Here is a 12779-nt window from a genome sequence, read left to right as displayed (position 1 = left end):
CAGAGAGATTTTTTTCCTATTTCTAATTGCAGTCCTTGGCAATTACCAAACCCATACTATTAAAATGTAGAAATACTAAACTTGCAAGTTAGCATTCTTGTAAAAAGAGAAGAAAAAAGTTTAGCCACTTTAAATGAAAATGCCCCCAGAGTACCTTTGCTGTAGGACTTCCAGTAGACCTCATTATAAGATAAGAAGTCTTCCTTGGTAAACTGTATGATGCTGAAATTACAGATCCCTTTTGGTGTGATCCTCTGATACTGAAATCAGCTTAAAGGTTTATGAGTACATTTATATTCTCAAATTACACTGATTTTTAATTTACTCGGGGTTTGCATATAGACAAATAGACATCCCTGAAATTTTCTACCTTTTTTTAGTCATTACTTACATTGTACCCTGACATCCCCTCTCATCATAAGTTTTGCTCTCTGCATGCTTCTGTGCATTCATGCATGCATGCATGCATGTCTTATCAAATCCATACAAGACGCTGTCTCAATGGAAAGGAAGGAAAAGGAAGGTAGAGGAGATAGGGAAGGAAAAGAAATCTAGTGACTGGGATTAAATGATAAATAATACAGCTATTGTTCCTTTGCTTCCAGTACTTTTCTCCAAGCATTAATGTTTGAAAAGCCTATATGATTTTCCTCCATTCAAACAAAGTACAGCTATTAGATACAAACACTTGTTTAAAACCATAATAGGTTCAATGTGATGTTCCAGCAATGGTATGGTACAGATGCCTGGGTTTTTCAACAAAGGCATTTGATTTACTATAATTTATTTTATTAATAGATTTATTTATTCTGTTTTATTGGGTATGAGTGTTTTATCTACATATAAGTATGTGCACCACATGCATGCCTGGTGCCCGCATGAGAAGAAGGTATTGGATCCCCCAAGCCTTAAGTTACAGAGTGTTATGAAGCCACCATGTGGATGCTGAGAATCAGCCTGAGTCCTCTGCAAAAACAAGTGATCTTAACCACTGAGCCAACTCTCCAGACATGATTCACTGTAGTTGGATCCAAACTCTTTGGTTTCAGGGACTTGGAAAATTTTCAGATAGCTGACTTCTTTGACGATATTACTAGTAGTGCATTTGGTTGAGAATAGAATATAAAATGGACATTCTGAAAGGTATCCAGCTCATTAAAGTGGGGGAAAATGTATAATGACAGTGTACACAAACTGTATAATGACTGTACACAAACACCCAGTAGGTCCTATTTACCCTCCATGACATATGGACCAGCAAAGTTGAACTATCAAGGTTACTAAAAAAATGAATATTTACAATCGGCTTTCAGAAAGATCAAAGTCAAGTAGCAATTTTTAAATATAAGCTATTATAATTCAATGCTAAACCTATAATTATAATGTAATAAGAATGGTTGAAAATACGGAGATGGGACTGGAGAGATGGCTCAGCAGATAAGAGCACTTACTGTACTAACAGAGGACCTGAGGTCAATTTCCAGCACACTTGAGAGGTAGCACACAACCACCATTCCAGGAAATTGGAAGCCTCTGTCCATCGTGGGTATCTGAGCTCATGTGCACATACCCAAACAGACACACAAGAGCATGCACACACACAGACACACACATACTTAAAAATAACACAAAAATTTTTAAAAAAGAAAATAGAGACTGGGATAATAGAAACAGTTTCACTGGAACAGGCTATTTAAGTTGTATTAGGGTAAATGACTGGCCTTTAAAGAACAAAAGTATATCAATACTGTTTCTCAATCAGCTCCACAGCGTTTTCATCTTCCTCATTGAAGCCCTTCCCCAGTTTCTGCTGACCACTATTCTCTTTCCTTATGAATTTGACTGTTAGAGCCTATTATTAAATAACTTGTTAGCCTGCTAGTGTAACATGTAGCATTCTAAATTAAAATGTCAATGGAGAATTGAAAGGTATTGTTTGCATCAGTAGATTAGCTATTTCTTATGTAAATCCAAATTGGTAATTACTGTTATAATAACCTTACTCATTTTGCATCCCCTTAAATATTTCTATTTATTTATTTTTTCATGTAGACTTTACTTTCTTTTTTAGACTGAATCAGGATATGGATCTGAGTCCAGTTTGCGTAGACATGGCTCAATGGTGTCCCTGGTGTCTGGAGCAAGTGGCTATTCTGCTACATCCACGTCTTCATTCAAGGTTTGTGATTATGATGCTTTGAGGCAATGTCATGTAAGTTTAGTATTAGATAAATAACTTAGGTTACGTGTGTGTGTGTGTGTGTGTGAGAGAGAGAGAGAGAGAGAGAGAGAGAGAGAGAGAGAGAGAGAGAGAGAGAGAGAGAGAGAGAATGGGCATATGGAACTCAGAGGACAGTTAGTAGGATTGGCTCTGTTTTTTCACCACGTGGGTCCCAGGAGGTAAAGTCCAGGCGTCGGGCTTGGCAGTAGGTGCCTTTATCCTCTGAGTCATCTGACCAGCCCTTGATAGGTTCTTAAAAGAACTTTTCCACAATGTAATTTACTTGAAGTTGTTATAAGTTCTTAAGGAATGAAATCATGGCATACACAAATATAAAATGAACACTTGAGATTTTATTATCTTCATTCATTAATGAGGTAAGGTATAATTTTACAGATTGGTTCAAAGGAGAATCTGGGGAATATTAAAATGATTTGCTGATGAAAAACTGGCCAGCATCTGCAGATTAATAGTCAATGCCTTGAGGAATGTGGCTCAATGGTAGAGCTCTTGGCTAACCTGCAAAATTCCTGGGGTTAATCACCAGCACTGCAAAAACAATCAATGCTTCTGCACAAGTCAAAGTCCATTTGTGTCTCTTGAGACAAAAATCACACAACACTATTGGATTTTCTATTAAAAGACTTGTAAAATAACTCATATGCAATGAAAAGAAAAAACTTGTGCAGTCTGATATCATCTTCCCCTCGGGGTCCCCTGACAACACTCATCAATACTACTAAACTACATCCAGTAATAATGCATTTGCCCATTTCAAAGTCTGTGTCTCTTCATGGTGTTTTATAGGAAAATGTTGTTATGTTAGCAGTTTATCAGGCAGAATTGCTTTCCTATTATCTATACGTTTGTCATTGTCTCATCAAGTCTGTTCCTAGAAATATCACTTTGAAATTTACCACTCATTCCCTCAATGATAGGATGCCAGCCTAAAAGGTGACTAAATATCATAGGGCCAACAGTTTGCATTTGTTTTACTTGACTCACACACCCCCTGCTTTGTGTTTTACAGAAAGGACACAGTTTACGTGAGAAACTTGCTGAAATGGAAACCTTTAGAGACATCTTATGTAGACAAGTTGATACTCTCCAGAAGTACTTTGATGTCTGCGCTGATGCTGTCTCCAAGGATGAACTTCAAAGGGATAAAGGTTAATTAAGCTATTACCACTATTTTTTACTTGGAGAATGAATGGCTTTAAAGCCTCTAGATTTTTTTTTTTTTTTTTTTTTTTTTTTTTTTTTGGAAGACTGGGTTTCTCTGTATAGCCTTGACTGTCCTGGAACTAACTCTGTAGACCATGCTGGCCTCAAACTCACAAGAGATCCTCCTGCTTCTGCTTCCCATGTGCTGGGATTACAGGCATGTGTGCCACAACCCAGTTCAATTAGCTTTTAATTTGAGGCTTAAAGTTGCTTCCCCTTTGTTAGTACTGAAGATATTGTTGATGTCAACACATGTTCAGTTCTCTTTATTTGCTCTGAAGGTGAACATGACCTCCCCAGCAATATTAGCACCTAGCCCTGAGTTCACCCCTAGTAGAAGAGCATTGCTGGTCATGACTGAATTTCTTGGCCTTACGAAATGTGTTGGACTTCAAATTCTTTTGGTCTTCTTTGTTTTTTGTTTATTTGTTTCCTTTCGCTGCCTTTTGTACTAAATTTTTTTATAATTTTATTTTTTTTCTCCTTTATTCATGTTTTTGCTCTAACTCTGTGGTTTGATGGCCACTTTAGGGTTCATGCATTTGTAACTTACCACAATTCTGCCTTCAAAATAATACCATCATAGCACTTCATGTGTAGTAGCCAAAGCTTCCAGTAGTGCATTTCTAGTCTGCCCCACTACTGAGGCAAGACTTTTCTGAATATCCTAATTAGTCCCCTGTAAACTATGAGTCTTTCCATTCTGCACTGTGGGAACAAGTAACTTTCCTTACCTTCTTACATAAGGTCGGAGTACTGCTCCCTGGATTCTCTCCAAAAGGTTTTTAAAACCCTGCTATTAGTAGTCTCTCATGTGCAGGTACTCCTGTTAGTCTACTGAGGCCTCAAAAGAAACACCTGCTGGTTTCTGGTGGCGTCCGTATAGTCCTCTCCTTGTTTCTCATTTCCTTGGGAAAGCAAACCTTTGTGTTGTCTTAGCTGCACCTCACCACAGCAGTCTGCTAGGTTTCCTGTCTTGAATGCACAGGGGCTGGAACAATCATAAAGCTTACAGCATTTGTTTCTAACCCTTGGGTATCACTCCTTTATTGTTATCTAAGAACAGGTGTCCATTGTCTCATAAACTCTGTCCACTTTTTAGGATTTATGGTAAAGAATAAATTCAGTCCATTATTCATCTTCACTAGGAGCAGAAATCTTGTCCATTAGCTATAGCCCCAGCCCATCTTTACATTTTAAATAGCTCAGCGAAGGACCCTGTCCCAAAAGATACTACAGAGAGTGATTGAAGAAGATATGACATGGACCTCCGGCCTCCTCGAGCACACGGGCTAAGTAGTATTTACCTAGCATGAATGAGATCTTAGGTTCAATCCCTATGGAAAAAGATGGGGTGGGGGAAGATAATAACTTCAAGACTATTTAATTTAGGCAAAATTAAATACTTTTGGAAGAATATGGCTTTTTGTTCCTGGGCTGGATGAATAATGGGGACTAAATTTATCCTCTACCACAAATCTTTAAAAGTGCACAAAATCTGTAAGACAATAGACACTGTTTATCAGTAGAAGACAGCACACACATAGGTGCATGCACATAGACTGTATCACAGACCCTGAAAAGTGCTTTCAAATGCCTAAAAGATCTTTTTTTTTTTTTTTTTTTTTTTGGTTTTTCGAGACAGGGTTTCTCTGTGTAGCTTTGCGCCTTTCCTGGAACTCACTTGGTAGTCCAGGCTGGCCTCGAACTCACAGAGATCCGCCTGGCTCTGCCTCCCGAGTGCTGGGATTAAAGGCGTGCGCCACCACCGCCTGGCGCCTAAAAGATCTTATTCAGGAGATAAGAGGTCACTGTTAGCAAGAGCAACTGTTGTTTCCATTGGGTGTGTGTGTGTGTGTGTAATTAGGCTTTAAAAAAAGGTTGAAAATCCCTTTTTGGTGCTAGTAAGCGATTAGGTGGAGAATATTAAATTTTTAAGAACCATTGGAATTTAATCTAAAATCAGTTTCCCATCAGAAATTTGTGTAGCTGGGGAGTTTCTCTCCAGCTCCCGCCAAGCCCTGGCAGTCTCTTAGCCCACTTATAAAATAAACACACACTCTTATATTATTTAAACTGTTTGGCCTAATGGCTCAGGCTTCTAGCTATCTAGTTCTTACATCTTAAATAAACCCATTTCTATAAATCTATACCTTGCCACATGGCTGGTGGCTTACCAGTATTTTACATGTTGGTACTCATGGCGGTGACTGGCAGTGTCTCCCTCTCTCAGCCTTCCTGTTCCCAGAATTCTCTTCTCTGCTTGTCCCACCTATACTTCCTGCCTGGCTACTGGCCAATCAGCACTTTATTTATATAGCGCGATATCCACAGCAAATTTGAAAAGTTACTATTTAAGCAAGAGTACATGAGATTGAGATTAAACTTTTTAAAAAATTACTTGCAGATAATTGAAATGTTAATTAGAATGGTAAAAGACTGAATATAGAAAAAACCCTCATGTAAGTCATTCTAGTAATCAGAGAGTCCGTGAATGAGCCTGTGGGTCAAGCATAAAGAATAGAGAGAAACTCATTTCAAGAGAACGTCATCATGATTAGTTATTATATTATTTATAGTATTTATCATGAAGTCTTTTAGGTATTTGATATTATCTGTTATAATTTTATAAAAACTTACCATGTATATATGTGTTAACTATTCCAAAAGCTATCGAAGTTCAAAGTACCAAAGATTGAATGGCTTAAATAAGTTTCATTTTCTCAGAGTTGTGAAAGCAAAGTGTTGGCAGTGTTGACTACTCCCAAGAGTGATGAGTTAAAGTCCCGTTCAAGGACTGTTGCTGGCACATAAGCACTGTCTTCTTGCTCTCTCATTATCTCTGCACATGGGTGTTTCCAGAGAGCCTCTGATGACCTCATATTTACTTAATTGCCCCAGTCACCTTGTGAGGTACTGGCAACAGACTTCAACAATGAAATGGTAGTAGTTGGAGAAAATATTTAATTCACTGGTATCTAAGAAATATTTGAGTACTGAAAAGGTTGCTCAATGATTATTTGAATCATATAGGTGATCTTAAGAAAAAAACAATTCATCATACTGCCATGAACCCAATATATCAGAAACAAATGGACACATTCTATTTTTCCACAATGTCATCATTCATATTCAGAAGCCACATTACTTCTAATTCATCTGATTTCATTGAGAGCTGCCTGTCACCACTATAGAAGTGGTGGGACCTGGGAGAATGAAGCTGATAAATGAGACAGACTAAAGTCTCGTGTAATAGCCAACTTTATTCAGAGCCTCAGACAATTATACTCTGGGAGTTAAAGGTCACCTGAGTAATGTTCTCATGAGTTCAAGCTGTAGACAGTCACAAGGACAGGCCACATGTGGCAAATACATCAGTTTTTCTATTGAGGCATATATAAAGGAGAGTTAAACATTTAATTGAATAACAACAGCAGCAATAATGAGTAATCTGAAGTCAACTCACTTCTATCTACTACACCTGGGAGGAGCACGAAAACACATTCTAAGACCAATCCTGTGATTTGAAGAAATTGAAGTCACATGACTTTTGTCTTGTCTTGGAGTTTTCTCACAGGCACTCAGAATTTTCCTCACACAACTCCTTTCATGGACCATGCTCCAACACTGGCCATTGGCAATCACAAGCTTTATTCCAATCTTAATTGCTAATATTTTCTCAGATCACAGACCCAACATATATGTCTGTATGTGTGTCTGTGTATATATTTATGCATGTAGGTTATAGAATAGCTACAGAAAGCATAGAATGCCTCTGAATTCAAAGGTGACTTACTAAAGGTAAAGGCAGAGACCTGTTATGAATGCAAAGAAAGTCACTGAAGTAGATCCGATACTAAGGAACCCAGTTGGAGAACTACTGAAAGCCCTCAGAGCTAAGCTATAGGGCTGAGCTGTAGAATTGCAATATTTGTACAGCTGCAAGATTGAGTTAAAGGACCAGTTCCAGGGTTTTAGTCTGGACAAAGGCAAAGACTTTGAGTAGGTTGTTATCCTTTATTGGAGGAACTGTGCTGAACAGAAGTCTCTGAGACACTTGGGAATTCTCTGCCTGTTGGTCCTTTAAGTCAGATAATGTTCAATTGGGTAATCATTATCATCATCATAGTATTAGCTTTTTTTTTTTTTTATGGCTTCCAGATGAAGTTGTGGCACCTTTCATTGGTCTAGTGTGCTTGTGTGTTATGTTCATGGTCCTGGTTTTTCTGTGTGTACCATCTGATCCCAGTCTGCTTTTGATATATTTGTAGTTAGTACCTTTTTACTTGTAATTATAAGTTTTTACCCATTTATTTCTCATTGTTGTGTGGGACAGATGGTGATATCTACAGACATAGTTGAGATGCAGAATTATTCTGCATTTGCACTCAAAATGGAGCAAAATGCTGCTTTGCAAAATACAGTCATCCAGAGCAGGGTATTGCCTGAAAATCACTGTGATATACAGTCTGGAGTAACTTAAAAGGCTACATTCTAATCTCTACAATACCCTGTGCCCCTGTTCTACTGAATCAGAGCATTGGGAAGGAGAGAGGGAGAATATAAAATTATATTCTTTGTTTCTCAGATGAGTCTAGATAATTTTTCTAGTAGAAATAGAGGGTAGCTTATTGTAAACAAGCCTTCTGAAGGCTATAGGGAAAGGCCAGCAAAAAGGGAAAATAGAGAGACCATTTGAATTTTCCAAGAAAAACCATCCTTCAAATCATGAGACTAGATAACGTCTAGAACAAATGTAACAAAATATCTGTTGTAGGAAGTGTTAGATAGGGGAGTAGCTAGTAAACTGTTAATTTTCCATTGATAGGATTTTTTTTAATGTAGGGAGATGTCAAAAGACCCTGGCCAATGAAGTAATGAGCTTAAAACAAAAGGTACTTGAAGGTCATCATTGTAACATTTGCCAGAGAACTAATTTAAGAATAGTCACATTGTGACGTCAGTAGCTAGCATAAATGACTGTTCTGTGAGAACAAAAATGCAAGGTAAATTAATGTAAAGAGATAGTACCAGATTTCCTTTATTTGGTAACATACATACTTCTGTAAAACAAATATAAAACCTAAATTTTAGGACTTTTTTCTCATTGGAGAAATTAAAAGGGATATCCAGGCACACATACACATTGGAATAAATGAAAATTGACATCACATCTAAAAGTATTATTTTCCCTGTATATACAGAAATAGATTGGAGAATTCTCAGAGGATAGAGAAGGTATCTCTCACTTTACAGCTGTCAGTTTTTCTAGCCTCTTCAATTTTTTTTTTTTTTTTTTTTTGGTTATCTCTGTATAAAAGTAGGTAGGTATGTGGGTATGCACGTACCATAGTGTCTGTGTTGAGGTCAGAGAACAGCTTGAGGGAGTTGGTTATCGACTTCCATTCTTAGGATTGAACTCTGTTTGTCAGGCCTGATGGCAAGTGCTTTTACCTTGCCAGACCGTTCTAGGGTTATTAAAGAGTCATAAGATGACCCTAGTGAAGGTAGAAGAGATAGGAAGACTGCCTTAGGTAGGGTTTCTATTGCTGTGAAGAGAAACCATGACCATGACAACTCTTATAAAGAAAACATTAATGGGGTGGCTTACAGTTCAGAGGTTCAGTCCATTATCATCATGTTGGGACATGGCAGCATGCAGGCAGACATGGTGCTGGAGAAGTAGCTGAGAGTCCTCAGACATGGTGCTGGAGAAGTAGCTGAGAGTCCTACATCGTGCAGGCAACAGGAAGTGGTCTGAGACACTGGGCAGTATCTTGAACATATATGAGACCTTAGAGTCTGCATCCACAGTGACACCCTTCCTCCAATAAGACCACATCTGCTCTACAATCCACACCTCCTAATAGTGTCACTTCCTTTGGGGGTCATTTTCTTTCAAACCACAAAGACTAAAGGGTATAAAGTATAACTCAATAACCATCTATTCCACAGATGACAATATACTTAATATCATTTCACTACATAGTTATTAAGCTTATCTTGATAACCAGTGAAAACACAAAAGATGAGTAAGAGCTTATGTTCAGTTGAACATAAGAATAAGCCGGTTTTCATTGTAATATCCCTAAATGTTTTTTATTTAGTGGTAGAAGATGATGAAGATGACTTCCCTACAACTCGTTCTGATGGAGACTTCTTGCACAATACCAATGGTAATAAGGAAAAATGTAAGTAATACCTTTTCTCCTGCGATTGGATGGAATGTATTTTGTGAGATTATAGAGTAGCTGTATGTCAAAGAAAAATTCCTGAGTAATTTTTAAAAGCAATGGAACTCTTAGAATCCAAAGTTAAAATATCTTTGAAGAAAAACCATGTAAGTAAAGTACATCTTGATATCATGTAATAATGGCTTGGTGTCTAACAAAGGCTCATTCTAAATTCCAAATATTAACCTCACTTCATTAGTATTGCTAGTTAGTTGCTAGTTTTAAGTATTTATTTTTTCTAAATGAATATAAAGTAAATTCTATCAGTAGCATATTTTCCGGTTATTTTTTAAGCTGTTTTATGCATGGAAGTAATTTTCTGTTTTATAGGTTATACTAGACTATCCCATTATTAATGCTAAAGTTTATTGCTTCTCTCTTCCCATCTTTCCCTTCTTTCTTTCTTAGTTTTTATTTCATTTTAGCTCCTTCCTTATAACATACTGCCCCTTCCTTGTATAAAGGTCCAATTTAATGTTATAACTTACTACAAAAGTTGTCCTTGTAATTTAAAGCTAGAATCTTGAAGCCTATCAAGTCATTCAGCATCTCTATAATATTGAAGAATTTTTTGAAAAGTTTCTTTGGCTTATATTTTAATGTCATAGTGAATAATATGCTGTAATACAAAAGATGCCTTATTTGAATGTTGAAAAATCATTAAAAGAAGTTTTAAAACTATGAGCCTAATCATTCATCCCACATATGTTCAGCTATGTCACATGCTTTCCCTAAAAAGGTTATTTTCTTTAGATACCGAAGTGGAAATTCCTTGATTTGAGAATACTGTATTAACAAATACAGCCAAAGATAATTGTATTGTGCTATCAAGAAAGTAATTAATAGAGCTGGCAAAATGGCTCCTGTCTTAGGATTTTTATTGCTGCCATGAAACATCAAGACCAAAACACAAGTTGGGAAGGAAAGGGCTTATTTTGCTTAATACCTCCACTGTTCATCATTGAATGAAGTCAGGAAAGGAACTCAAATGGAGCAGAAACCTGGTGGCAGGAGCTGATACAAAAGTCAAGGAGAGGTGGTGCTTACTGGCTTGCTCCACATGGCTTGCTCAAGCTGCTTTCTTTCTTTCTTTCTATTTTTTTTCCATTGGTGTTTTTGCCTTCTTGTATGTCTATGTGAGGGTATTGAATCCTCTGGAACTGGAGTTGCAGACAGTTGTGAGCTGCCATGTGGATGCTGGGTTGAACCTGGGTCCCTAGAAGAGCAGTCAGTGCTCTTAACTACTCAGCCATCCCTCCAGCATCCAGCCTGCTGTTTTGTAGAACCCATGACCACCACCAACCCATGGATGGCACCTACAATGGATTGAGCCCCATTGATCGCTAATTAGGAAAATGTCTTATGGGTCTGCCTATGGAGGCATTAATTTCTTGATTGAAGTTCCTGCCTCTCAGATGACTTTAGCTTGTGTCATTAAAATATTCAGCAAGGCTCCCTCAGTAAAGTCCTTACTGCATAAGCATGAGGATCTGTTTGATCCTCCCCATCCATCTAAAAGAGCAAGGCACAACAATTTGTACCTGTAATTCCAGCACTGGGGAGGCAGACAGAAAAGGTTCTCTGTGGCATGTTGTTTACTCAGTTCAGCCAAGTCAGTGAGCTCTAGGATCAATGAGAGACCTTGTCTTAAAAAAATAAAGTAGAAAGCGACTAAGACAGCCAACATTGAACTCTGGCCTACACATGCACTCATATATGTGTATCTGCACACATTACACACACAAACATATATATGTATATGTGTGCTAGTCACTGTCTTTATATATATATATATATATATATATATATATATATATATACACACACACACATACAAATTAAATAGAATTATATGTAGTGATTATTGAGCTCTGACTGTGTCACTGTCCAGGAACTCTAATACTAAGCTATTTGCTTGGTAAGTTTACATACTGAAAGATGCAACCTCTTTCTCGTATCCTGTCCCCAAACACCATCTAACAGACATAACTTCTTGACATAAATCAGAAGATAGCTCTTAGAGAACTGAATAGCTGTAGAGAAAACACCTGTAAGGAGAGCTGTGCAGATACCACCGTCAGAAAGCTGACTCCACCAGATCACCCTTCAAATCCACTAGTTGAAAGGCTTGCTAGCTCCTTTAGTGTCTAACCCATAAGTATGAAGATCACCTATACATTTATAGATATAGATCAGGTCTCTATACATTTTAAGAAAGGCTCCTACCTAAAAGACAGTGACTAGCACACACAAACTAGATAAAGAAACTAAGACAAAGCAGGAGGTTATAATTAATGTCTTCCAAAGAAAATAGACATCAGGAGTCATAAGCCTACCCTGCACCGACTGGGGACAGGTAAGGCCCCATCTCTGGACTGGGCACACCAGTTGCCTAGCCCCTAGGCACCAGGGGCACATTCTGTGTCCTTACCCCCAAGCCACTGGAGTCCCAGGAACCGGTCAGCTGCCTCTTCCCCGACTCCTCACCAAGAAAACAGCCCCCTGTGACACCAGTGACCACCAGAGTCATAAGCCTACCCTGCACCGATTGGGGACAGGTAAGGCCCCATCTCTGAACTGGGCAAACCAGGTCCCTAGCCCCTGGGCCCCAGGGGCACATTGTGTGCCCCTCCCCTAAGCCATTGGGGCCCCAAGGACCCACAACCTACCTCTTCCCCTGCTCTATCGCCAAGGAAACAGGGCACACCCTGCGCCAATTAGGAATAGCTGCTCCCTGAGACAGAGCCCACTGATGCCCATTGGACTGAAATTTGCTCCCTGAGACACAGAATCCACCAGCACCGATTGAACCAAGAGCCCGGATTAGACCAAGAGCTCCCATTAGACCAAAAACATCAATCAGACCAAAAGAGGCTCCCTCAGACACAGACACCACTTGCATGGAGTGGAAGAAGAGATGGGTAGACACCAGTGCAAAAATACAGTCAACAACATAAAAACTAATATGGCGCCATCAGAACCTAGTGGTGCAACATCAGCAAGACCTGAACATCCCAAAGCAGAAGAAGCAAAAGAAATCAACCTTAAAAATGACTTTAAGAAGATGAGAGAGGCCTTTAAAGAGGAAATGAAAATTTCCC

General features: G+C 38.5%; 1 protein-coding gene across 2 annotated transcripts in view; it reads left to right on the top strand.

Moving 5' to 3' along the window:
* The window catches only part of Cert1 (ceramide transporter 1), a 110116-nt gene that overhangs the window by 60609 nt on the left and 36728 nt on the right, over positions 1–12779 (top strand). For both annotated transcript variants that reach the window (XM_052743514.1, XM_052743513.1), the window contains exons 4-6: positions 2072–2179; positions 3252–3390; positions 9553–9636. In XM_052743514.1, coding sequence (XP_052599474.1) covers positions 2072–2179; positions 3252–3390; positions 9553–9636 — 331 coding nt within the window. The remainder of the gene's footprint in view (positions 1–2071; positions 2180–3251; positions 3391–9552; positions 9637–12779) is intronic.

Source organism: Peromyscus californicus, unplaced genomic scaffold, assembly GCF_007827085.1.
Source record: "Peromyscus californicus insignis strain IS unplaced genomic scaffold, ASM782708v3 Scaffold_18__1_contigs__length_77618521, whole genome shotgun sequence".
Taxonomy (NCBI): domain Eukaryota; kingdom Metazoa; phylum Chordata; class Mammalia; order Rodentia; family Cricetidae; genus Peromyscus; species Peromyscus californicus.
This window is presented reverse-complemented; position numbering and strand designations above follow the sequence as displayed.